This window comes from Sesamum indicum, linkage group LG11, assembly GCF_000512975.1.
Source record: "Sesamum indicum cultivar Zhongzhi No. 13 linkage group LG11, S_indicum_v1.0, whole genome shotgun sequence".
Classification (NCBI taxonomy): Eukaryota; Viridiplantae; Streptophyta; class Magnoliopsida; order Lamiales; family Pedaliaceae; genus Sesamum; species Sesamum indicum.
In genome coordinates, this window is record NC_026155.1 from 4,378,260 (window position 1) to 4,405,739 (window position 27,480).

A 27,480-nucleotide genomic window follows, 5' to 3' on the forward strand; every position below is an offset into this window, starting at 1 on the left:
TTGTGTGTTCAAATTGCTGTCGTTGCTTTTGTATTGTGATTCCTGTCAGTGCGCTCGTTAGTATCGAGCGAGAGTGTGTGTTGAGATTGGTGGAAGTAGTCAGTGGACTACTAGCCACACGGTGCGCACTGCGGAAGCCGCCTCGTGAGACGCGGGTTGTACTTGATTTTTTCACCACTTGCCGACTTATGAAGCAGGTGAATGCCACATTCTTGGCTATTATTCCTAAGGTCCATAACCTTTCACGTGTGGCAGACTTTAGGCCTATTGCATGTTGTAATGTGTTACACAAAATCATTACAAAAATTATTGTGCAACGGATGAGTATGGGTTTGGAGAGAATTATTAGCCCTTCACAGACAACATTTGTGCCAGGTCGCTCTATTAGTGACAATACACTCCTGGTATAGGAATTATTTACAGGTTATAGCCAGCAGCAACTACCACCTAGATGTGCACTCAAGGTGGATATCAGGAAGGCATATGACACGGTTGAATGGGATTTCTTGCTAACGGTTTTACGGTTATTTGGTTTTCCAGATAGGTTTATTCGCTGGATTGAGGAGTGTGTTACTACTCCTTACTTCTCTATTAGGATTAACGAAAAACCTCATGGTTTCTTTGTCGGAGCCCGGGGTCTTCGCCAGGGAGATCCTATGTCTCCTTACCTATTTGTCTTGATTATGGAAGCTCTGAACCTTATTTTGTTGCAGCTGATTGATCAAGACATGACTTTTGCTTTTCATTGACAATGCGAGCCTTTGAGATTGGTTCAGCTTGGATTTGCTGATAATTTATTGTTATTTTGTCGTGCTGACACTGACTCGGTTTGCTTTCTTAAGAGAGCCCTTGATTTATTTGGTGACTTGTCTGGCTTTCACGTTAGTGTACAAAAGAGTCACATGATTCTCTCACGATCAACTTCTGGGATTCGAGGCCAGCTGCTTGAGAGCCTGCGATTCCAAGAGGGACACTTACCGGTGAAGTATTTAGGACTCCCCCTTATATCGTCACGACTTACTCTCTTGGATTGTAAACCCCTACTTGACAAACTCGATCAGCATATCAAAGGTTGGGAAGATACGTTTTTATCATATGCGGGACAAGTACAACTTATTAAATCTGTTCTTACTGCTCTTGGTGTATATTGGGCCTCTGCTTTTATTTTGCCTAAGGGTGTCATTCGGGAGGTAGAAAAGAGACTGAGGGCTTTCCTATAGAAGGGTTCGACTGCTCGTGGATATGCGAAGGTCGCTTGAGATTGTGTTTGTCGACCTCTTAATGAAGGTGGTCAAGACATCCAGGACATCACTACCTTCAACCATGCTCTTGTGGGACTTAAACTGTGGTAAGTTATTCGGGGCAATAAGGCATCTATCTTGGTGGATTAGATCTATCACACGTGACTGCGAGATGCTTCTATCTGGACGGAGTTACATCGAGGGGGTTCATGGGGCTGGCGGAAACTCCTCCATCTTCGGCTCCTTATTCGACTGTTTGTTGAATATGTTATTGGAGATGGAGCTACGTTCTATTTATGGCAGGATCCTTGGCATGAGTTAGGCCCACTTATTCGACAGTTTCCAAATGGACCTAGCCTCATGAATACACAACTGACAGACAGAGTTGATGCTTGCATTGAGATGGGCAATGACGTTGGCTCCTCCTGCGATCCCACGCATACCATTTAAGATCGCTCACAGATTTTCAGCAGATTATGCATTCCCTTCCACGCATTCATGGTGATAATAATCGTATTTTATGGCGAACTCAGACAGTAACTCCGACGTCAGTTGTGGTGCTCCGATCGCTCCAGGCTGAGGGTCCCAAGATAGGTTGGTTTTTACTACTCTTGGGCCCCTTTAAGATCCCTAGGCATACCTTTGTCCTTTGGCTACCCATACTTCGTAAGCTTTCTACCATGGACAGACCTTGGTTATCTCACTTGGATAGCTCTTGTGTTCTTTGTACAGACGATGCAGTGAAAAATCATAGTCACCTATTCTTTCACTGCCCCTATTCGAGAAGTTGTTGCGGGTGATACGGTAGCCATACATGGTAGGCTTTCTACCATGGACAGGCCTTGGTTATCTCACTTTGATAGCTCCTGTATTCTTTTTACGGACGGTGCAGTGGAAAATTACAGCCACTTATTCTTTCACCACCCCTATTGGAGAAGTTGTTTGCAGGTGATTCGACTCACACTTCGCTTCCCTTGGCCGAACCGCCCGTGGCCTACCGACGTGTTGTGAGCTGCTAGCATATGGAGGGGCAAGCACGTGATCTTTGCGTCCTATCGTGCCTTACTCGGTTTCTTGATTTATCATATCTGCTATGAGCGTAATTTTAGACGTTTTGATGGGAGCCATCGTGATTCACGGACTTTAGGTACACTTATTCTTGAAGATGTGAGATAGAGGATTCTTAGTGTTCAACTTCCTTATGCTGTTAGTACATGCGCACTTTATCATTTATAGCGGCTTCCTTGGCCTGTCGAGGAATCTACCTAGTTGATGCTTGTTAAGCTATATTTATGTACCCCATTTTACTTAATGAAATTTACATTTACTGAAAAAAGAAGACGAAAAATGAGATTTTAATGATAATCTAATTTAAGAGTATTATTAAAAATGATAGTTGTAAATATATAAGGGGTTTGATTAACTGAATTCTTATGAATTAGTTGACAAATTAAATATATGTTTGAGAAGCTTAGAAAGTGTAGTTATTTAAAAATAAATGTTACAAGGGTTTGGACATTAAAATAAGTGAAATATTAAAATATTGATGGAAGATATACGAACATTACATAATATTTTATTTAGAGTTTATGATATTCTATATACTAATTATACGTATAATATTCTATTATAGGATGTGAAACAAAATAAAGGGTTGAGCAGTCCCTTATGTTAATTGAAGCATTTTGGAATTTAAGGTAAGTATAGCTAATTGGATTTATATATATAGTGTTATGTTTAGTATTATATATTATATATATTGGTTTCTTATATTTGATTGTGAACTTGGATTTATATTTATATACGTGGACTTTGTCTATTGATTGTGTATATAATTAGTTGTGGATTATTTGTTGGATTACCTTAATGTCGGTGAAATTATTACTATGTGTTATATGTGATTGGAATATAGGGACACTAAGATATGATTATGTGATGATCGTATAAATAATTGTTGTATGAAATCAAATTGGAAAATTATTATTGAGGAAGTAATTATTATAGAGAATAGAATGATGATCGTGAATTGAAATAAAAGATGGTGCTTATCTAATTGGGAACATAGTTAATGGTTTTCGATAGTGTGATGGATGATATGATATGAAAAATATAAGAATTAAGTTAGGTACCATGGCACGTAGGGTACTGGAGAATATCCTGTACTGTTAGCTACATACTGGGGTAGTGTGGAGATACCGTGCTTGTTGTTATGTCCTGTGCTGATATTGCTACACACTGGAGTAGAGAGTGTGGGGAGATCACAATACAATGGGTATCCTGTGCTGTATATGGTATGACGTTAACTAAGATGATAATGACCGGCAAAATCATTGACTAATATACTCCAATTAGAGTAAGTAGGGCCCTTAGTTAATAAGCGATAACGTCTAATATTATATCGTAGATTGATGTACAGTCGTGGGTATGATTATTTCTTACATTTGATGTTGCTATATGACAAATATTTGTTAATTGATGCGATTGCATTGTACATGACTTGCAGCCTATGTTTATATATATAGACTGGTTAGCTATACTTATTGAGTAGACATTTAAGTGGGTCAGCCATGCCATCTGAAGCGGGAGTTTTAACTGTTAGACATTTGAGCCTTTTGTCGGGTTTGTGTTAAAACTTTGTACTATTGGCTATTACACTATTTCCTTGAGGTTATTTATATAAGGATATCAGGTGAGGTAAATAATAAACTTTTGGCGATGTCTTTTATCTTTTATGATGTTTATATATTATATTGATAAAGTAGACGGGTTCAAAAGAAATTACTTATAAAACGAAGTAATTAAAGAAAGAATAAAATAAAAATAATTAAATGTAATGAGTAGGGAGTGCTACAATAGATATAGAAACAATAGATTCTCAAGTCTTCTCAAAAGAAATAGATTCTCAGAGTGAGAGAATATAGGAAATTAAGAATAGAAAAGTGATACTAAGTACACTAAACAAAACAAAAACTCTTTAATTATTAAAAAAGGGATAGGATCTTTTCACTTTTGATTCCATTGATTTTTGAATTATTACTTTTAATTTTATAATTTTTAAAAAGTAACATTTTTGGTCACATAATACACTTCCATTATATATTTTAACGAAAAATGCCAGGTGCTTAGCACGTGACAATTAGAGTCTTTGCACTTTTGATTCCAAATGTTACAAAATTTTCACTTTTGATCCCATAACTTTTAAAAAGTAACACTTTTAGTCCCACACATCATTAAACATTTTAAGAAAAAGGTGTTATGGGATAAAAATTGAGAATCTCATATCAATGAGATTAAATATAAAAGCAAATTAAAGTGCATGATAAAAATGCAATTTGCCCTTGAAAAAATATTGATACAAATTAAATTAGAAACTCAAAATTATTTGCAAATCCACTTCTGTTAAGTTTTGTTTTTTTTGGTCCTAATCTTTCTCCAAAATGTGATTGACTGCAGTGAATGACCACAAACATCTTGAAAAATGAAGATATTGGCAAAGGGAAGCGTTAAACAAGTATATTTTATATAAAAAGGTGAATTCCGTTGCCTGGATTCGACGAAACCGCTCCCACTTCTCTCGATAAAAATCTTGAATTCCATTGCCAAAACTCGAACCGGAGTCTCTTGTGCGGTAGCAAGTATCCTAACCATATAAACTAGAATAGATCTCGTTTGCTACATCAGTCGCTGCCAAAAGACCGGCAAAGAGAACTCCTTTGAAGCGTTAACTAGCAGCTACTTCATATATACATACATAGATACACGCACATAAACAAAGATACACTGTGTGAACGCAAGAAATGGAGACGACGAGCGATCGCGATATGGGCAGTAGTAGGACGAGTATGAATCCGTGGAGCTACGAAACTAATTGGGTAATCGTTCATGGGTCCCTCGAGGCTTCCGTCACCGTCGAGTCCTCCGACTACCCGATCGCTGAATCTGACTTCGAAAAAACGGTCTGTATATCTCCTCTTGTTCTCGAGCCTCGTGGCCCCGATTCCGGCCCTTGTGAAATTAAGGGTAAGTTTATGTCTTTTTTTTTCTGGTTCCCCTCAGAGTTATAATTTTTTTTTTTCGCTGTTGGTTTTGTTCGCCTGTTGTTTGCTTTGCAGTCTACTTTAGGGTTTTGGTTGGGGTTCTTCATTACGAGGGTTTTATGGTTATAGTCAACTTGAAAGAGTTTATGGATTTTATTTTAATTTTTCATTTGATTTCATATATGGGAAATTTTCCTTCGCTTTTCGTGAATTTTAGTGGTAGGCTGGGAAATTTTTGCTTTTTTTGACGATTTAATTTGAATATTGGAAAAGAGAAAATTAAATCAGTTAGTAAATTTCTTCGATTCAGAATGGAGTGAAGTGGATCATGAAATGCTGTACCTGAGAGTTGCACTTAATGGTTTGTCCATTTCCTTTTTCAGTTGCAATTTATTTTCTTTGCAAAATTGAGTACTCTGTTTGCTTTTTTGATTGGTTAGTTGGTCGGAGGGGTATCTATCATTTTTATTTCTGGTCTTTTGCAATTCTGTTATGTAATAGATTACAACTTTTCCTCCCTCGTAAAAGAGGCTGAATCCTTAACTTCCAAATATCTTCTTTTCTGATTTACTGCATTATGGCAAGGATCGAATTTATACATTTCCATATTTCATTACATTGAATCAAAAAAGGGGTAGGGGAATGAAGCAAAATGTTTGGGAGGAGATAGCAGGGTAAAATTAATCTACCGGAGCACTAATTTGGATGGAAACAGAGGGACATATGTGCAAACCAATGTACTTGTAATCAAAACTGCCTCATGCTGGAAATGAGCTAGTGGATTAGGAATAACTTTTAAGTTCGCATATCTTAAGGAGTCTTCTTTTTGACTGTAAGGTAAAAAGTAGTGGCGGGTAAGTCTAGCTTGTGGCTTTTTGAGTTGCATACCTTCGAGAATCCTCCAACAATCATTATAAGAACATTTTTGGACTATAATTGCTACACTTCAGTTTGACCACAGCTTGAAGATGGGGAATGGTTGATTGCATCGGTTGCCCGTTTAACATTTCCACGAAATACAATAGATCTAGTAACTGTGTAAGAAAAACATTTATTTGAAGAATTATTAAGCATGCATGGTTTGTTTGGAATACTTGAACAAAAAACTAAATGACCTCTTTAGAAAATTATCCACATAAAAAACAATGGAGTCACCCCACTTGTGAGTGTTGCAAAGGTCCACGATGAAATCTCCGCTGACATGGAATTGTAAATGTAACAACTTGAAGAGGAGCATAAAGCCAGCCAACTCGAGTTCCCTTTACTAGATTTTGTAACCCATAGGTTCATAATGTTGCACCATCTAGCAGACATGTTTGGATGTGCATTAAAGCCGCCACTATGCATCTTGTTAGTATTTTTTTGCCAAGAACCCTTGATTTAGAGTTGGCTAATCCTAATTAATTTCCCATCTGATTTTGGATTTTCTTGAGTATATGCGAAAGGATATCGATTAGAGTTCGTTGGCCATAATTATCCTAATGTTGATTTAATGTATTTTTGTAGTAATAGAAGTGGAAATACACTAAGAATCTAAAAGCTCCAAATCCTAAATATAAAAGGAATCAAGTATTATCCTCTCCATAAATAATATGGAAACTTATTCACAAACATGCTTTTTTGCTACCAGGGTTGCTTTAGCATAAAAATGAATCCTGAATCATGTTTTGTCATGCAACGTACTTAGTATTTACTGAAGTCGGGGTCTAAGAGAGTGTGAAAATTGTTTAAGCTTCCCTGTCAATGGCCTGTTCTAGATGATCTACTGTGTGCATGGATTTGTCTATATGCTTTCTATATAAGGTCCTCCGGCTGTATGTTCTTGCCAGCAAACATGACCAACATCACACTTCGAAATGCGACCACTTTGTTTGCATCAGCAACTAGGCCCACAGGGAGAGCAATTAGTTAGTCTTTGAGCCCAAACAAGCAATTTATATTCCGCTCTTATCCAATAGTAGCACATCAGGAGTTAATATGCCAGTAAGAGGAGTATGTCCTATAAAAGTGCTCTTTCTATCTGAATATGGTATATGTATAGGTATTCTGTTAGGCTCAAGTGCAGGGAGCCTTTTTATCCTGTCTTATTCTTTTGGTTACATCTTTGATGTCAGACTTGATTACTGTGTTAGCTGAAATCAATTTACAAGAGTTGGATTCTACCATGAAATAAGTGTTTGCTGAAGGACAATGGATAGGATATTTAAACAAAAAAGGAATGAAGATGCTGACTCTAGTGAATAGAGTATATCCTGTTTTTTTCCCATTGCTAAACCCAAAATCTCTTATGACTAGGAAACTGGACATGCTTTCCTTTTTTTTTTTTTTGGGTTAGATTACTCATTTTGGAGGAGTAACCAAGTATAGGAGGACCAAAAGTTATATTATTTCTGAGTTGAGTCAAAACATCTGCTATATGAATCCCATTCTTCTGTTTCTGATTGTGGACTTGCTAAGTTGCACACTTTTCTTTTAGATTCTCTTTGTATTCGTTGCTTTGTGCTATATACATTGTTCAAAACAATATTAGATGGTGGAAGAAATTGGTACAGTTTCTCATGAACTCCATGTGTGTCCACCGACTAAAATGAATATGTTGTCGCAAGACTCTCAACATCTTCTGTTGACTGACAATATCAGTTTCTTGCAGTATGTTTTGACCAAAAGTATGGTGTTGGTCAAATTTATGTTCGGAGCAGTGCCCGTGTATATGAGGTCTACTATGCACATTCTACTCACACTACCAATGAGTATCTCTGCACTGTTCGGTGTGGTCTTGCTAAAAGAGAAAATAAATTACTCCAAACAACTTGCATTGAAGATGTTGAGGAGGAGCGTGGAGAGTGTTTATTGGGGGAACTAGCTGAAGAAACTCTTACAGATGGGGCAAATACTGTCACCAGTGAAGATGATTGGGTTAAGATTAAAGTACCTGAGGTTGGGAGAAGTTCTTTATCAGATAAGCTTAATACCCATAAAGGGAAAAGTGTACAGGTAAAATATTCTGATCCACACTTTTTTTATTACCACTTGCTTTCCATCCTTGGTCGAATGAAGTCATTTTTTAAAGCAATTCATTATTTCCAAATTTATTCGATTTCCGGTGAGTTTAACAGTAACAACTTTCTGTTTCTTGTTTTGGTTAAACCATTTCAACTTTCTAGTGACGTCACATAATAGTAACAGGGATACTCAGATTGATCGTTATGGGGTTCTTTTGCATATGTGAAGTTTTCAAGTATATTCATCAGTCTCTGCGATCAACTCATGCCTTACATCTTTGTTAAATTCATAATTTGTTTTCAGAAATCATAAGCTCTCTGATTATAGTTGTAAACCACATGGGTTGGTAGTTTATGGGTGTAGAAGATGAAAAGTATCAATATCTATTGTGGCAACAAAATTTATCTGGTATTGATATTATTGTATGCCTATGCAGGATCTTTATGAGGCTACAGCACAAATAAGCGATGCAGATCCTTGCTCATCGCTTACAATTCGATTACTGTCACTTCAAGATAAGGGCCACGTATATGTTGATGAATTATATTTATTTGTGGACCCTGTGGAGTCAACTGATTCTGGAAATGAGGCAGCATTGGCAGGAAGCACAACGCAAAATTCTCTGATGGCCATGTTCATGCCTACTCTTCTGCAATTATCAAAATCAGGTATCAGACAAGTTCAAGGTAAACATGATTCTGATGAAGTGCTTAAGGATGACAAAATGGAAACTGGGTCAAGAAAAGCTGATGAAATTGATATTGAATTGGAAAAAGACCAAGTTCACCAACAAGATGTGAAGCCGAGAGAAAATGATAAGGATACAGCTGAACCAGCTGAACTTCAGATACCAACCATGGCAAAGAAATGTGTTGAGTCTAGAAACAATGATGATTTGCCGCCAGGAAATCTTGAAAGAGCTCTGGAACAGCTTATTTCTAGAGTGAGCAGAGTGGAAGATATTTGCTTGAGGTTTGAAGAAAAAATGCTGAAGCCCATAGAACGCATGGAGGCAAGGCTTCAACAGGTTGAGCATCAACTTGAAAAACTTGCCAAGAATGATCACTATTCTGGTTTACCACATTGCACAAGAATCTCTGCTCCTTCATTTTCATGCAGTGAATCAAACTCAAGCTCATTCTACGGTGAACAAAGTGATCCTCCACCTTGTGGGGCATCAGAACTTGGAAAGAATGATTTGCCTACAAGCATGCCTGAGTTATCCCATGATGCAAATTCTCATCCAAGCCTTATTGTTAGTGCACCTGAGTTTTCATGTGGCGAAGATGAAGAAGACAATGATGATATGAAACCATTGAAGGATGTTCCTTGCATACAATCAAAGAAAACTATGTCAGTTGATGATGCTTTAGCAGCAGCACTTAATGGACTTTTGTCTACTGCTATCATTCATCCTTCTGAGCATATTCAAACACCTTCAGGTCTTTCCAATAAAGTAGACGAGGAAAACCAATATCATGAACATGCGGAATCTTCTCAAATGAAACCTGAAGAGTTCCCTGCTGTACGAAATGGCAATGGACAGTCTTCGGCATACGCTCAAAGCCTTACAGTTAAAGCTCCGAGGTTAACCTCAGAGGAAACTGGCAACGAGGAGCTTTTGAATCATATGCAGTCTTCTTCAGATGTGGCTCCTATAGTTAGTAATGAAGAGGACCATAACAGTGATGAGATGGTTTCTTCTTGCATTCAAAGCAAGAGTCTATTTGCTTCTGCAGACTCTGATTTCGGGAAGAATGATGGCACTCATGATTTTACCTCAGCATCTAATGGTGATATCTCTGCTGTTGCTGTCAAGGAAAGCAGAACATGCCATGGCAACAGGCACTTGAATGAAGGTTCTGAAGTAAATACACTAGACACTTCCTTTGAAGGGGATTGCAAATCTGTGGAGAATAGTGATGATTCTGCACCTAATCTAGTAGCCAAGGACTCGGAGGAAACTGGCAGGCACCAGATTGACGAAGAAACTAACCCCGGAAAATTAACTAGTTTCAACCCAGATTATGACATTGCTTCAAATCATGAGTCTGAGGTGGTAGCAGAAGTTCTAGAAAGACATGTTGCATCAGAAACAAAGATCCTTGAGATTTCACATGCGTCTTTGCTGGACTTTGAGTTTCCGATTCTAGAAGTGAAGTTCACTTCAGACGTGTATACCAGTACCAAGTCCCCACTGGAAGCCCTATTAGATGGAGTAGCCGAGTCTAATGCTGAAACTCCTTCGGTTCATGATGGTGGTGATGATCAAAATTCTGGGCAAATTAATGATGCCATCACAAACAGTTATGAAACAATGGACATTTTGCCAATTAACCATCTTTTGGTAGATCTAGGCGTTTATGCTGCTGATGGGTCTTCAAACTTGGAGGGTGGAGATCTCACATGCTGTGCAACCCCAAGCAGCCCACAAGTGAATGTGAGTCTTATTTAATCTTTTGAGAATGTCTATGTTAGAATGTATATAGTTATATGGAGCTAACATGCTGGGAGGAATTCATGCCACATACTTATTTTCTGCTGTTTCTCCCTCTCTCCCTCATTTCAGTTCCTGTGTGGGGGAGGGGATTTCCGAGGATTTAATATCTTGGTAGAGGATTTCATGTACAAAATCTTGGTAGAGGATTTAATATGGAAGATGTGGGTTGCTATATCATTAGGAATTTGTGTTGGAACATAAAGCAATTCCTGGAGAAATTAGTGAAATTCTACATTCAATCAAACAAAGCAACCATATGAATTCTGCATTAGGTCATATAGCAGTTGGATAGGTGAACTGGGTATTGACATCTAACCGGTAGTGTTTTATCTTGGACGGGGATTCTAATCAGTGGCATACAATTCATTTTATTACATCTGATGACAATTATTTCACTTCAATTATCATGATTCTGTACTATTCATGAGTCATTTATGCAGTATTCAGGTGGATAATATGAAATTTCACGTTTTACATAAAAATACACCCGTCATAACTCCCCCTCTATTGTTTTTCCTTGAGTGCTCGAGGGATTTGAGGTATGTATAATTCATGCACGATTCTAATTGTAATCCTCCATGTGGTAAGAAAATATATCAATTTATTATTGATTCAAAGAAGACTTCATAATCGAAGATCGAACAAATTTGAAACTTGGGTCATGGAATATAATGGATTAACCTCAATAATCTCTCTGTAACTCAACTTATAAGACCTATTTCTCTTACTTCCTCTTTATAAACAAAAAACTAAGCTAAAAACTAGTACTAATGACCAAGAAATCAGTTATAATGTGCTAGTGCATAGGGCAAGTTGGGAGTGAATTCTGGTTGAGAGTTTGCAAGGCAAGCTGGCTGCAGAAAGCTTCCACCTTCTCTCCCTTTTCTTGGGCAGTTAACTTCACATTTTGGAGCATGAGATTTCTGCATGGGACTGACTGACTGCACTTGAAACTTATGGCTATCTTTGAAGCACTTGTGCCTCTTATGTTTCTGTATATTACATTCTCCACTTGCACTGCTGATTTCTGCATTTCATGCACACACAGGGTTAGGAAATGAGGGATGGGTTCTTTTATTAATATCTTTTTTTTTTTTTCAATTTGAATTCGAAATTATTGTTATATTTATATATATATACTGGATATTGCAGCACGCGATTCCCGCAAGCATGTAAAAAGAACCTTAATGTGAGATGATAAGAAAAAAGAAATTTGTGAAAAGAAAAAATTATAATTATAAATTTAAATAAATGTAGAAAAGTAAAGTGAGAGAGAAATATAGAGGGGTGGGTGGTTAACAGAAAAAAATATACATATAATTGGTGAGATTATTAAAAACTAAAATTACATCTGACTAAATTTGTTTAGAGGGAAAAAATAAAATAAAGGATAAATTTGAATTTTTAAAAATTGGTAGGACAAAAATACTTATGGAGGATAATTGCATAGACATCCCTGAGATTTGAGTATATTATAATTTCTTTTTCAGTTTTTAGGAAAATTTTACTGATATTGCCTGTAATCATATTTTTAATTTAATGTTCCCTGGATTTGTAAAATGTAAAAGTTATGTTTTGTACAAAATGTCCAAATTTTTAAAAGGTACACGTATAATTATCTTAATTATAGTAATGTATTGGTAAGATATATACTTACTAGCGAGATCAAACAATTGTAAACATATATATATGGTTTATTTGATCTCAGCAATCAGGAATAATGCTGATGGCTACTTGATGTTAATTATTTTTAATTAAAATTTAATCAGGAAATATTAACTACTTACTAGTCATTCATATTATTAATAACTGAAGTTAATCAAGTTTTTCTACAATAATTGATGAGTGAGATTACCATAATCAAGTAAAATAATAAATTAAAAAGAAACAGGATAATCGTGCGTACCTCTTCCTTGCAATTTTTATTTTTATCACAGTAAAACTGGTCTATGATTATTGGATTGGACACGTTCCTCATCTCAATATCGTCGAACTCTATGTTTCTTGCAATTCCTCTCCCTCCCTGCACAACAACATTCACAATATTCCTTCACACCAAAACACTATTCATATACATTTCCTCATAATTTCGACAATGGATTAAAATCGAAATGTCAAGAGAAAATAATATAAAGGGATAATTAACTCCCTCCTATTGAGATTCGGTAAAATTACATGTAAATCTCACTCGATTTGAAAAATTATATCTCGTACCATGAGATTTGCTTCCGTCTAATAAATAAGTCCCACAATTAGTCAAAATTCACTAAATTTCTTGATGTCGATAATAAACTGAATAAAAATTGATATTTACCCTCCATTGACTTATTACTGACGTATGCAGGTTAGACCAATTTTTTTCGATTGAACTACTATTGTAACGGTGAAAATATACCTACTCACATGCATAAACATGTGAAGACGTACAAGGGTAATTTGATCATAAAAAGATTTATTTGACCTGCAATAAATCACTATTAAGTCAATTCGGGGTAAATGTAATTTTTTTTGTTAATAACATCAATTTCGGTGAATTTTAACTCATCGAGTGACTTATTTGTTATGTGGAAGTAAAATTCAAGAGTGCTAGATGTAATTTTTTAAATTATAATTATACCAAATTTTAAGAAAGGAAAGTGTAACTTTTAATATAAAATGTATAATTTACTTTAAACGATTAAATAAAATGTTACATCCTGCCAAAAATTCAATTGTGATTATTAGCGTATTTCTCCAAAATTCAAATTAGAATTATATATTACCTGCCAAGTCTTTATTCTTACTCCATTGCTAGTTCCTGTCATCTTTACTCCCTTTACAGAAATATCTGAGACATAATGTTCTGAATTATCTTCACCTAAGCTTCCAATGCTGCAATTCAACATTATCAGTCACTAATTAATATTGCTTTCATTATCTTCTCACCAAAATTGAGAAATAAAAATTAATTCAATGCACAAATTTCATAAGTGTTGAGGTGGGATCAAAGTCTTACGTGAAATTTTTCGCTCAAATTAGGTCTGGTCGAACTGAACCAGCAATTGTACCACACTTGTTTTTTAACTGATTATTTTTCTTAACTTTATACTAATCACGTAGTGTGTAGGTTTCGGGGTGGGGGGGGGGGATCAAATATTTTCAAAATCATAAAATAGGAAAATTATAATTTTAATCTTGTAATTTAGGGATAGTATTTTCGATCCTATAGAAATTAATTTCACATTTTTAGTTTTGTAACTTTAAAATTTTAAAAAATCTAGTCATTTTTTAGCCAATTTAGCTAGAAAATTAAATGTGATTTGTACAAAATCCAAGTAAATTACAGTTTTAATCTTATAAATCAATTCCTTGCAGGACCACAAATGCTAACCCAACTAAGTTACAAGACTAAAATTAAAATTTAATTTGAATCATGTGGAAGTCATATGTAATTTTTCTGTTGAAGTGGCCGAGAAGTACTAAAATTATCAAAAAATTAAATTAAATTACAAGACTAAATTACGTAAATTGAATTTGTCAGGCAAAAAAAATGTACCCCTCAAAATTATTATAGAACTAAAATTATAATTTTTCTTATAAAATATAATATATATATACTATACAGGGGACATAATTTAAAGAGGCCAAATATTTTAGTCAATTTTTTTTAAAGGACCAAATAAACTGAAAAGCATTAACATAGCCATTAATGCTTACTCTACAAATTAATAATTTAAAAAATTCAAAATTTGCTCAAAATTAAAGAACTTGGGACAATGAGCCCCTTCAAATAATTATACCTTTATATAATTATTTTGGTGTGTTTTTAATATTTATGGTCTATTAATTTTTATTTATTTTTAACTATTTTCTCCCTCTCTTCAACTTTTCAATTCTCGCTTTTTTCAATTTTTTATTTCTCTTTTCTTAACTTTCACATTGCTTTTACTTCTATCAAATTTTTTCTCAATAATTTTTTTATAACATTTTTCTATTTTTTAATATTTTATACTTATTCAATTAAAATATATTTTAAAAAAATAATTAATTTATTAAATATAGATTTAATTTTGCACATGTGCTAGTAATATGTAATAGATTAGGTAGATATGTACCTGATGCCATGGCCTGGTCCGCACACTATATTTCTGACTTCCACATTTCTTGATCCATTTACTATGGAAACACAGTCATCACCTAATTATCCAAACCAAAAATTAATTAAATGTAAATGATTTTAATTAGAAATAATTACACCAACATCCCTCAAACTTATGCATATTGCAAACCACTTTTGAAAATTAGTGCTAAAAACTCGTTTTCCAACTTGAACATTTCATGGTACGTACATTTCATGAATCTGTCACATTGTGAAATATAACTGCAAAAAGTGCCAATATATATATTTTTCAAAATATTAGGGATTCTTGATAGTATGGCCGAATTTCAGGGGTTTTTATGTAATTATCCATAATAATCAGGAAAAAAAAATACAAGCAAACTCCTTGTGATATTGCAAATGAGCAAATTACCATCTTATGGGTAGATAAAAAAAAAAAAGCAATTTACCTCCCTGTGCTTTCTAAAATATAGCAATTTACTTATATTTATTAAAATGAAGCAATTTATATTCTTAAACAGGGAGGTAAATTGCTTCATTTTAAAAATATAAGGAAATAAATTGCTATTTTTTTCATAGAGGGATAATTTACTCATTTACACTATTTACGGGGTTAAATTGCTATTCGCCCATAATAATAATCATGGTAGCCCAAAACAAGAAAAACTGAAATAAAAAAACATTGTGTGTAATTAACAAAAGGAATTTATGTAATTACCTGTTCTAATTTCAGAGTCAAGAACATTGATATTGGTTGTTCTTGTGATGTGAATTCCATCTGTATTGGGGCTTTCTGCTGGTGCTACCACTGAAAGTTTTGAAGCCTCGACGTCGTTGCAGTCCTGGAAATTCACTTGCATTTGCTGTGCATTCACTAGCTTCAAATTGCTCACTCTCAAATTCGTGCAATTTTTGAACGTTAGAGCCTGTTTGGATGAAAAAACAATACTGGATTAGGGGTACGGTCCAAGAATTTTTCGATTTTATGTAAGATGTTAGTAACGACAATAGCCAAAAAACGTACCGTTGGGGCACTTTGGCTTTGGCAGGGCTGCAAAAGAGAGAAACAGCAAAAACATGTCAGTATTATGTTTTGCAACGATATTTTAGAGTTTGATGCAATTTACCTCTTGTGATATTGCAAATAAACAAATTATTTATTATGATAAAAAAAAATAGCGATTTACCCCTCCTAAAATGAAGCAATTACTATTTTTTTTCATTGGGGGTGGTAATTTGCTCGTTTGCAATATCATAAGTAGGTTGTTCGCAATGCTTTCCTGATACTTTATGCTCAATTAATGTTTATTTCGAAAAATATACATTATAATGATAATTATTAGGAATTTAAAGGTCCAAATCAGCTTGACCATCGCACATTATTGATTATGAAGTAATTAAGTTTAGAAAGTGGTTATGGTGTTCGAATTCGTGATTTTATAATTGATTATATAAATGTAAATTGTTGTTAAACTTCAAACTAACCTCACTCCTATGGTTTTTTTGAGGAATCAACGAAAAGTATTTAATGTGAATAATTGGATAATTAGATGAGAAATAATTGCAATTGTAGCTTTTAAACAAAATGTGATTTTGATGTCGAATTTGATCCCAAAAGTGATAGTTGGAGAAAGGGCTTATAGAACACTACATAATAAAAAGGATATAATTATAAGATTATATTCGAAGCCCACCTACGCGTGAGATGTTAATCTACTTTAATAGTATGTATTGATTAAATATAATTATCTAATATCTATAATTAGTATATGATTGATCCAATTATTGATTATCGTTAAATATAAATATTTGATATTGATAATTCCAATGGAGTAATATTTGATCGTTTACATTAAAAAAAATAAAATAAAAATAAAAAGGGTATACGTATATACCTGAGTTTTCTTGATTTTGCAAGAATTTTTCCACCATACATCCCCATTACCGTCTATGGTTCCGCCACCGAAAACATCCATGTTTCTTACATCTTCAAACATTATCCAGAGTCTCCTAGGGATATCATACATCGTAGGAAAAGACCTGACTGTCCCTTGGATCTACAAAATCCACATGAAAAAGAAATTACTGATTACAAAATTATCGATTGTCTTTTGAATTTTTTTTTTAAAAAAAAGATAATCTAATGAAAATTATATGCATGTGTCCGGCGGATTGGATTTTCTATTTTGATTAAATGGCTAGTATAATTTCACTTTCATTTAATATATACACACATGTAGAATTTTTCTTTTTAGAATAGTGGGTATATTTGGTTGAAATAAAAAGTGAAAGTACAAGAGATGTGAAAGGAGAAAAAATGTATAATAAATAGTTATGTGATTGGTTAGAGGGAATAGATGAAGACGAAGTAAAACTCGATTTATATTAAATACCTCCAAAGTCCAATTTTGTTTTTGTTCAAAATTGGGCGAAAAAGTGAAAGTATAAGGTCAAAAATACAAAAAAAGTATATATTTTATTTTTAGATTTACTCTATTGCCCGTGTATATATATTTTTTCTTCAAGTTTTTTCTCCTTTATGCTGGTAATACCTTACATAATCGCCAGAGAAAAGATAATAAAATCGTTGAGAAATGATAATTAGTTTTATCAATAAGAAATATTCTTATTCTTATTTGATAAATACTTTATTAATAAGATTTTAAAATTTTGATATACTAAAATTATAGTAGTATAATATTAATTAATTAATTAATTTTTTGATACAAAATGAAGAGAAGAGTTATTTAGTAAAATTACAAAAAATAATCTTTTATTCTCAATCTGTTTTTCTCGTCCAAACAAGCGGTTTCATTTGAAATTTAATCCCCTTCCAATCATACCAAATAATTTTAAAAAAAATTATTATTCTTTCCATCCCTCCCCCTCCCCCTTTCACTTTTCTTTTCCTCTCGCTTGAACCAAACCAATCTTAAATAATATGTATTCTTACATAACATCTATAAATTAAATAAAACATAAAATGTAATAGAATTTAGAGTTAAAAAAGCTAAATCCAGCATTAGTTAAGGGGCAAAATATGTTTTCAGTCCCATAAAATAAGGGTAAAATTTTTTTGCTACCACAATTATGGCATGTAATGCTTTTAATTCCATAAAACTTAAAATCACGCCTTTTCGGTCTCAAAAAGTGTGATTTTGGGACTTTTTAGTCCCAAAACCACAAAGCATTTTGAGTGTAAAACAAAGTCGTTTTAGTTTCAAAACTATAACACACATGACTTTTTGAAACTAAAAATGCGTCATTATGAGTTTTATGGGACTAAAAGCGGCACCTACCAAATTGTGGTACCAAAAAATAAAAGAATATTTTGCCCGTAATTAAGTGCATGTACATAAACATATATATATATATATATATATATATATTACACATACCTCCATAGAAATACTAGAGCGGCAAGGACCTGTGAAATTAATATGCTTAACATAGTACGTTTTGTCTTTGGGCACCAGAATTTTGGTTGATCCTAAAGAATCACAAGCCTTGTCCCAAGCTTTCTTGAATGCCTGCATGCAAAAGTAAATACATTAACAATAAACATTCTACTTAGAAACATTAACTGAAATTTACTTACTATTTGTTTTATGGCAGACTAAAACTCAACAACAACCCACCTTACAAATGCTACAAAATATCAACAACTAATAATAATTGACATAAAATCATAGAAACAAGCTTAATAAGTTTAACTAAAATAATCACATCTTAAAAATTATAGCAAATCAATACTATCATCATGGTCTAAAAATGCATGTACAAACTCAAGTTTTAACTGCAGTTTATCGATATCTGCTATGGTTTCTTAACTATAACGAAAGCATATATTTGTCCTGATTATAGTTATAGCTAATGTATTGGCCTCGTCTCCTAAACAACGACCATCGATAAGAATTGCACTACCATGAATGAGTAATTAGTATCTGCTCCGACATGTCTCTTTCAGTTATGGTAATAAATTAGATGCTGTAAACATCTTATAAGATGATTCAGAGCTTATAAGATGCTATAAAGTATCTGATAATATTTTTAGAAAAAGATCTTATGAACTTTAAAAGTAAAGTGTTTGGAGCTTATAAACTCTTTAAAAAACGTAAGGAGATCGATGCCAACTTATCTAAAGATCTTAACAAATTCCTTCAAAGTAATTATATTATTAACATCGTATAAGCTCTATAATTTTATTTTATAAGCTTTAAAAATATTTTATAAAATGTACGAGCTTATAAGAATTTTCAAATAAGCGTTAGCTCAAACCCTCTTAGCCACATCAAAAAAATCATATTTCTTGTACCAATTACTAACCCATATATATGTATATACATATATATATATATACCTGAAAATTATCTGATTTTCCGTCGGCTTTGGCTCCAAAATCCTCGACGTTGAGCACCTGTTCTTTAGTGTAATCATGTATAGGTCTTGGCCCAGCTAGCCTCTTTGCATGGCCGGTTTTAGAAGAGTGTCTGGAAGTTCTGCAACGGCAGTTTCTCCCATAACAGGAGGAACAACATAACACAATGATGAAAACTGTAACAAACCAAGTAATTCTTGCCCTCATAATTCTTCCTCTGCAACTGCTCAAAAATTACACAAAATCTCTCTCTCTCTCTCTCTCTCCCACACACTCTCTCTCTCTCTCTCTCTCTCTATATATATATATATCTTGTAAGGAAGGGTATTTGTGTTATGATCGAGCAGCGAACATATATATATAAGAGCTGAAATGGATTGGAAAAAAAAGGGTTTGGTGCAGAGTTTTTGACTGCTTTCTGTATGAGATTATCGAAGAGATTGATGGACTGCAGTGAAGAAATGGTTGACTCTTGATGATTAGGTATATTGCAACTAAGGAAAAAAAAAATATAAGAAGAGGTTAGTTAATGGTGGCTTATATGCTTGTTTACCAATATATTTATTACATGCATGGAATTTTACACAAATGGAAAATTTTCGGTTTGACCCCGTTATTATGCGAAATTAGAGAAAATCCCCTCGTAAAAATAGCCAAAAAGCCCTTGTTGATCTTGAACGTGGCACAAGAACTCCCTATTTCTCCCCCAACAAGTGTTATATATTTAATGAAATAATACATCTAGCAAATATTTTTCGGTAAGTGCATGATAAATATTTTATGGTTTAATTGTATATTTAATCTTATAAATATATCCTTCAGATGTAAAATTGTCCTTCATGTTCTTTAATTTACGATTTTAGGATAAAATTGACATGAATTTTCAAAGTGTCGAGTTTCAACCAACTTTGTCCTAGAATTGAAGAATTAGAAAAATGAAAGATCATTTTACAACCCTAACAAATTACAGAAGTAAAGTGTTAAATGATTATATTTACGGGACTAAAATCATACAATTAAACCTTATTTCACTCTTTAATTTTGGCAGTGTAAGGAATTAAACATTTTTCTGGACTCTCATTTGACTGATCACTTGTCGACAGCAAATATTATGGCTGCAAACCGACATAAACATTTTTGGAAGACAAATTGAAATGCACAAGAGCATGATATATATAATTGAAGTGGGAAATTAGGGTTAAATATTAAGAAACAAGATCGTGAGAGGAACACCATAATCTTGGATTTAAACCCTTTCATTTTCATTGCCCAATTTTAAAATTGAAAAATAAAATAAATTTTAAATAAAAGAGTATGAAAAATATAAAAGTTTTCAATCTCTTTGTAGTTTTATCTTTCAATAGTTGTCCTAATGTCTTTGATAAAATATATGGTCCAGTTTGGATCGACAGTTGCTTAATTGATTACAAAATAATCGATTACGACTATTTTTGGAATAATTGATGTGATTAGAAAAAGTGATTTTTCTATTTGAATTCATAATTTTATAATTAATTATGCTAATGCAGATTATTGTTCATGAATGCCAAAGTCGAACCTCATTTTAACGATTAATGAAGAAATTTAGAAATTATTAAATGGCAATAATGCTTAACTGGATAAAAAATAATTACAGTAGAATTAAAAATTATAAACTGTAGCTTTTATTAAATCATAATTCTGGTGGAATTTATTTATAAGTGGTTATTAGAAAATATATCAAACGATAAATATATTTGAATAGGACCTAATTTTACCGAAGTTGACCAAACATTTTTTCACTTCTTTCTCCACCAAGTTTGAGGCTCTTAAAAGTCCAATGAAGTGCTTTGCCGAAATTGGGCAGACACACACTATTTGGACACCATAGAAAAGAGTCAAAAAGACTATCCTTTTAGTGCTTGTATGTACGTATGTATGTTTTTTCGTATGTATAATGTTGTCAACTTGGAGGGGTTGTTTGGAAGACTGAGTGAGGAAAGGTAGCAACACAGTTGATTATTTGCAATTTGACCACTTTGTTTGCAAACCAAAAAGAAAAAAAGAGAGAGAGTTACTAGGTGAGTTTGTGGTAAGAGATGGTATTTGCGTGTAAGTTTCCAGGCCGCCAAACAACCCACAATTTATCAACTACCATAATTAAAGTAAATTACCACCAACTCTTCTAAAATATTGACATCCGAATAAAGCTTTCTTAATTTGAAAAATTATTAATATTTTTTGATATTTGATAAAATTAAATAATTTTTGGATGAATATTTAGAATTATCGACTTTACCCTTATTGTACTATTTTTTATTTTTTAAATAAAATTATAAAATTATACAAAAATTGGATGAAAGTTTTTGAAACATTGTACAGTTAGTCCATAAAATATTCCATAAAAAATTAAAAAAAATCCACAGGGACATTTTAGTTGTTCACCGTAAAAATATGGATGAAAAACTAATAGAAACTAACGGCTTGGGTTAATTGTTCGACGGCCATTAAAATTAGGAGCATTGATAATTTTTCAAATAACGGGGAAGAATTTAAAATTACGCCAAACTTCAGGGAGCTTGCGGTATTTTACCCTTATACTTATCATTGTCATTGTTATAGTTGTCGCCGTCGTGGTCATTATTTATATTCTAAATACCGTGGACATTTTTCAGATTAAGTTTAATCATACAAAACTCCATAAATTTTATAAAATTATAAATACATTCCTTAAAATTATAATTGTTATTATAATTATATATACCTTTTATTTAAAAGTAAAATTTCAAATACATATAAAATAAATCATATCGACATCTCTTTGACCTAATACGAGGAGTGTTGATGTAATTTGCCCTATTAATAATAATCAACTTGTGTGTTTAGGCCAAATGCATGCAAAAGGGATGGACATTTAGTTTTGACCTTCTGGGTCCCTATTTTTGTTGGTCTCATAGTTAAAGCAACACTTCAAATTTTAAAAGTAACAAATCAACATAGTGTCTCTTGTATTTGACTATGTATGTGAAAGTTGAACTCCCCATTAAAGTTGTACAATTATTTTGATAACAAAATTTTAGTTTGGATTTGGTTCGATTAGATTCCAATCATACAATTATAAGATATTTGTAATATACTTGTTATGTGATTGATGTATAATTTTTTTTTTAAAAAAAATAACCAATCACATAACAAATACACATGCATCATATTTTTATGTCAATAGTCATTCGACCGAATCTCATTTGTATAAGAGTTTCACCACATTGACCTTGTCATAAAGATGATGAGTTAAGAAGGATAAGAACAAACTACTGTTCAACTCAACGTCCAGTTTTTCTTATATAATCGAGTGAGAAAAATAATTAATTAATGTGGATCATGCCACTTCAATAGTCAGATCTATATTAGTGTAATATTATTTGCATTATTTAATATTGTTTAAATCCATTGCAATTTTTTTTTTAAAAAAAAAATCCTTCAAAAAATTCCAATTGAAATGTTGTTAGGTCTTGTTTCAACATCTATGATGGTCTCTTTTTTCAGGGGTAAAATGTGATAAAAAATTCTTTGTTTACTAGCGAAATTATACTATAAAAACTAATCTAAAAAACCCCATTTGTACTACTAAAGGGAAAAATACAAGCACCTTCATGTGATGTTGTAAATGAGCAAAGTACACCTCTATAAAAAAAAAAATTAACAATTTACCTTTCTATATTTTTTAGTGTAGCAATTTACCCCCTTTGTTTTCTAAAATGAATCATTTATCTCCTTAGACAGAGAGGTAAATTGAATCATTTTAAAAAAATACATAAGGTAAATTACTATTTATAATATCACGAAGGTAAATTACGTTACGCCCTGCTAATAAAATCTGAACAAACCCCATTTTGGACAAAAAAACTGTGTCGTTGATGAACGTACATACGTACGACGCACATAGTTTTCATAGCTTTCCACACTTCTTTGGTGAGTGGAAATGACTCTTTTATCCCTAACGTCTAATATAAATAACTGAAGCCCACTTCGCCATGTCCATTGCACTTGTGATCAGTTGAGTTTTTCCCCATAGTTGGTGCTGTAAACATGGTGAAATTCCAATTTCTATTTTAATTATTTATATTTAAATCAAATTATTAATACACATAAGTTTTTTTTTTTATTTTTTATTTTCTATCCCTAAAATGTCATTCTGTTCTAAGAAAAAAACTTTAAAGCACGACGAAAATCTTGATTTGAGGTATAAAAATCCCAAATGCTTTTGCCAAAAAGCTGCTGTAATTAGACTTGCTGACATAAATAGAGAAACAAAGGGCAAATTGTTTTGCAACTGTAGGAGAAATCACTGTAATTATTTTGCTTGGTTGGAACCTATTCATGTTTCTTGGACAAACTCCGCAATCTCAACCCAAATGCCAAAAGTTGAAGATGAGGGTAGTTGTAATAGAGTTGGAGGATCATTGGAAGAGAGCTTTGTGAAACTGCTTTCTATTTACCAGGAATTGAGATCAATCATCCATATGTTGGAGGAGAATCAAGCAATTATAAAGGCTATGATTGTAGCTATTTTTGTTTTGTTATTTATTGTAATATGGAAGTAGAATATGTACAACTCTCTAATATTGAGTGTAATATACTTGTGAAATACAACATGATTTACTACCTCAAGGAAAAGGAAAAAAATGCTATAACTCTCTTGTGATATTATAAATGAGTAAATTATCTTTTATAGTAAAATTATAGCAATTTATGTTTCTGTGTTATTAAAAATGCAACAATTTAGTCTCTCCCCGTATTTTTAAATATTATCTAATTATAAAATTTTAAAAAAATTAAAATCAATCCAAATCCTCCTTGTTATCGTCGTCGATATCGTGGTTGTTCGGCACTGAAGGGTCTGTCGGAGGTTCTGCTGAGGCAGCAGCGGAGGTGGTCGACTGTGATGGTCCCGCAGTGAGAAGTGGTCCTCATTTCCATCATGATGGACATCATCACTCCAGTCGGCCAATGTGGTCCTCCATAGCTGGGTTTGGTTGTGACACTGACAATGGGGGTGGCAACAGTGATGTGTAGATCTAGTTGGAGATGTGGGCCTCAGAACTAAGGCTTAGTACACAGCTCTTATTCTTGCCACGAACTGCAGCCAGCCATATTTGATGTTTGGTCATCGCCACCAAAGCCTCCGATTTCGCCAACCGGATATCATGGTCCTCGGTCGTGGGCTGAGTCGATGATCCTCCATCAGCTTTTGGAATGTATCTTGCAAAAAAAAATAAAATTATTAGAACTTTATCCCAAAATAATTTAAGAAAAAATAAAATGACTAATTGACTTACCGCCGCCTCAGCCATCCTTTGCTCGTTCCACCCGCCATCCGCCTTCTTCTCGTAACATTTGGCAAAAAGTTCCATTTGCTTCGGCGGTCGACCGAGCGCTGCCTCCTATAGAAAAATTAAATGGTTAGCATAATATTTGTAAAATAATGATAAAACTTAAAAAAAAAAAAAGTAATGTACTTACCATCTTCCTCTTGTGCATACCGACAAAGGAGGATCCCTCGTGGTACACACTAGAGGACGCCGTTGGGTTCGTTGCCCCGTTTGCTTTATTCTTCGCAAACTCGTCCTAAAAGTCCGCGCTGGTCCAGTACGTCTGGATTTGGAGCCAAACCTTGTTGGCCAACCAAAGTGGCTTGACTAGGGTCGCCCGAGCAATAGAGAACTTCTTTAGAATATATTTTCCAGCCCACATATCGAAGACCCGGAACATGGACTCATTGTCATAGTCCCACTAGTAGTCATCTATATCTCCCAAATTAAAAAAGCATTAGCAAAATTCATTAAGTAATTTAGATTATAAAATAATACCAAATTGAGTATTAAGGTACATTACCTTCATTGACTCGAACCAGAAATGTTGGTGCTTTGCCGGCACCTACCTCAAACATGCCCATGGGTGGGGATAGTGTCCTTGCACCATCATATTGATGCACTTGTGGAAGCGGCGGTAAGACCTAAGAGGACGTGGTAATTAGTGATTTTTCATAAATAATACTAAAAAATATTCATAGACAATTTTACCTTGCGTCATCGAGGCTGATATACTGATACGTTGATGGTGGGGGGACTGTTGGTGGTGTCGATGGTGGTGGTGGTGGAACAGCCCACTGACGTGGTTAAAAAATGATTGCCATCAATCATCTAGAAAGTGCTTCAAGACGAAAGCTGTTAAAGAGATTAAAAAAAGAGAGAAAGGGATAGGTTAAAAATAAAAGAGAGAGATAGAGAGTTAGAGCTGCTTCAAGACGAAAGTTGTTCCCTTAAGTCAAATGGTGTGCACCTTAAGGGAGATGGAGATGGCTACTCCTATTGTGATGGTACGTTGATATGCTTTGCTCATGGAAAATGATTGCCATCAATCATCTAGAAAGTGCTTTGTGGAAGGAGTAGTCATGCATTTATATATTTTTAATGATCGTAATACGTTCTTTCATATCTACAATTATTCCATCATTTTTCATGCATTCTTTCTTGTATGTCAAAGATCTAGAATGTACCTTGTATTGTGCTGCCGAATTTTGTTATTGTGCTATAGAATGACATTGAACCTGTTGCTTGAAGTAGTGAAGCAGATTGAGTGCATTTGACATTGATCACATGAATCAATATTCTCTATATATATGGATCATTTTTTTCATATGTAACTTAAAGGACTATATGATGATTGGAAAGCTTCAATTAGTTTAGTCATTCTATCTTCTTGCAATGGCGTTTTTTCCTTGCGTATAGAGAATGTCATGAACATTCTCTTCTTGTGGATGCAGGTGACAAAAATGAACACTACTAATGGAAACAAGAGAGTTTAATAAAAAAAAGTACAAAGAAAGATAGAGAGAGAGAGATTTAAAAAAAAAACAGAGAGGGAGAGGTTATAAAAAAAAAAAGAGATATAGAGAGTTAGAGTTGGTTCAAGACGAAAGCTGTTTCCTTTAGTCAAATGGTGTGCACCTTAAGGGAGATGGAGATGGCTATTCCTATTTTGATGGTACGTTACTCAAAAATAATATAAGGTTGAGCCCTCATCTAATTGCACTACCAATATCTCTTAATAGAATGGATGTATGAACACATTGTATGTTTGGTATAAGGGCGATACCGCTTTACCGAGCAAGAGATAGGTATTTGGTTTATCTACTTTATAAATCATTCATCAATGGAAATAAATTATGGAGTATGTTGTTTACTACTTCAAAACTATGCACAAATATTTTACGGCAGAATACACATTATTTTGCTGCATCTTATTCTTCAGCACACTTGTGCCCAATTATGCCTTGTATTCCGCTACCGAATTTTGTTGTTGTGATGAGAATGACATTAGACCTGATCCTTGCAGCTGTGAAGCTCATTGAATGCATGTTAACATTGATCACATAATCAAAATATTCTCTATATATATATGGATCATTTTTTGCATATGTAACTTAAAAGATTATATAATGATTGGAAAGATTGAATTATTCTTGGAATGGCGATTTATTCCTCGCGTATGGAGATTCTAATGAACATTCTCTTCTTGTGGATGCAGTTGACAAAAATGAACATTACTCATGGAAGCAAAAGAGAGTTTTTTTGAAAAAATAAAAATAAAGAAAGAGAGAAAAGGAGAGGTTAAAAAAAAAAAGAGAGATAGAGAGTTAGAGATGCTTCAATACGAAAGCTGTTCCCTTAAGTCAAATGGTGTGCACCTTAAGGGAGATGGAGATGGCTATTCCTATTGTAATGGTACGTTGATATGCTTTGCTCATAGAAAATATTTTCCATCAATCATCTAGATAGTGTTTAGTGGAAGGAGTAGTCATGCATTTATATATTTCTAATGATCGTAATGCGTTCTTTCATATCTACGATTGTTGCATCATTTTTCTTGCATTTTTTCTTGTATGTCAATGATCTATAGCCAACAAAAAGTTGAGTTAATTCAAAAATTATATAAGGTTGAGCCCTCATCTTTGCACTTCCAATATCTCTTAATAGAATGAGCCCTCATCTTTGCACTTTCAATATCTCTTAATAGAATGAACGTATGAACACATTGTATGATGTATAAGGGCAACACCGCTTTACCGAGCAAGAGATCTACTTTATAACTCATTCGTCAATGGAAATAAATTATGGAGTCTGTTGTTTACTACTTCATAACTATGCACAAATATTTTGCGGCAGAATACACGTTATTCT

The 27,480-nt window shown here is 33.6% G+C and overlaps 2 protein-coding genes across 2 annotated transcripts; one reads left to right on the forward strand and one right to left on the reverse strand.

Annotated features, from left to right (window-relative positions):
- Window positions 4,773-11,201, forward strand: LOC105173341. The gene is made up of 3 exons (XM_011095047.2): window positions 4,773-5,261; window positions 7,929-8,272; window positions 8,718-11,201. Exons 1-3 carry the CDS (start codon window positions 5,039-5,041, stop codon window positions 10,734-10,736), a joined length of 2,586 nt encoding a protein of 861 aa, XP_011093349.1. The 5' UTR covers window positions 4,773-5,038; the 3' UTR covers window positions 10,737-11,201.
- On the reverse strand, window positions 11,363-19,570 carry LOC105173346 (polygalacturonase QRT2). Its single transcript, XM_011095051.2, has 9 exons — window positions 19,241-19,570; window positions 18,279-18,410; window positions 16,776-16,937; window positions 15,905-15,931; window positions 15,599-15,806; window positions 14,876-14,957; window positions 13,544-13,652; window positions 12,688-12,804; window positions 11,363-11,808 (listed from the first exon to the last, which is right to left on the reverse strand). Exons 1-9 carry the CDS (start codon window positions 19,463-19,465, stop codon window positions 11,578-11,580), a joined length of 1,293 nt encoding a protein of 430 aa, XP_011093353.1. The 5' UTR covers window positions 19,466-19,570; the 3' UTR covers window positions 11,363-11,577.

Bases quoted from the DNA above. Each gene is read 5' to 3' on its own strand.
- LOC105173346 (XM_011095051.2), bottom strand. From the start codon at position 19,465: ATGAGGGCAAGAATTACTTGGTTTGTTACAGTTTTCATCATTGTGTTA. The intron at 18,411-19,240 runs GTATATATATAT...TTTTGCATGCAG, and splicing joins GAAAATCAGATAATTTTCAG to GCATTCAAGAAAGCTTGGGA. The intron at 11,809-12,687 runs GTACGCACGATT...CATGAAATGCAG, and splicing joins ATAAAAATTGCAAGGAAGAG to AAATCAGCAGTGCAAGTGGA.
- LOC105173341 (XM_011095047.2), top strand. From the start codon at position 5,039: ATGGAGACGACGAGCGATCGCGATATGGGCAGTAGTAGGACGAGTATG. The intron at 5,262-7,928 runs GTAAGTTTATGT...AGTTTCTTGCAG, and splicing joins CGGCCCTTGTGAAATTAAGG to TATGTTTTGACCAAAAGTAT. The intron at 8,273-8,717 runs GTAAAATATTCT...ATGCCTATGCAG, and splicing joins ATAAAGGGAAAAGTGTACAG to GATCTTTATGAGGCTACAGC.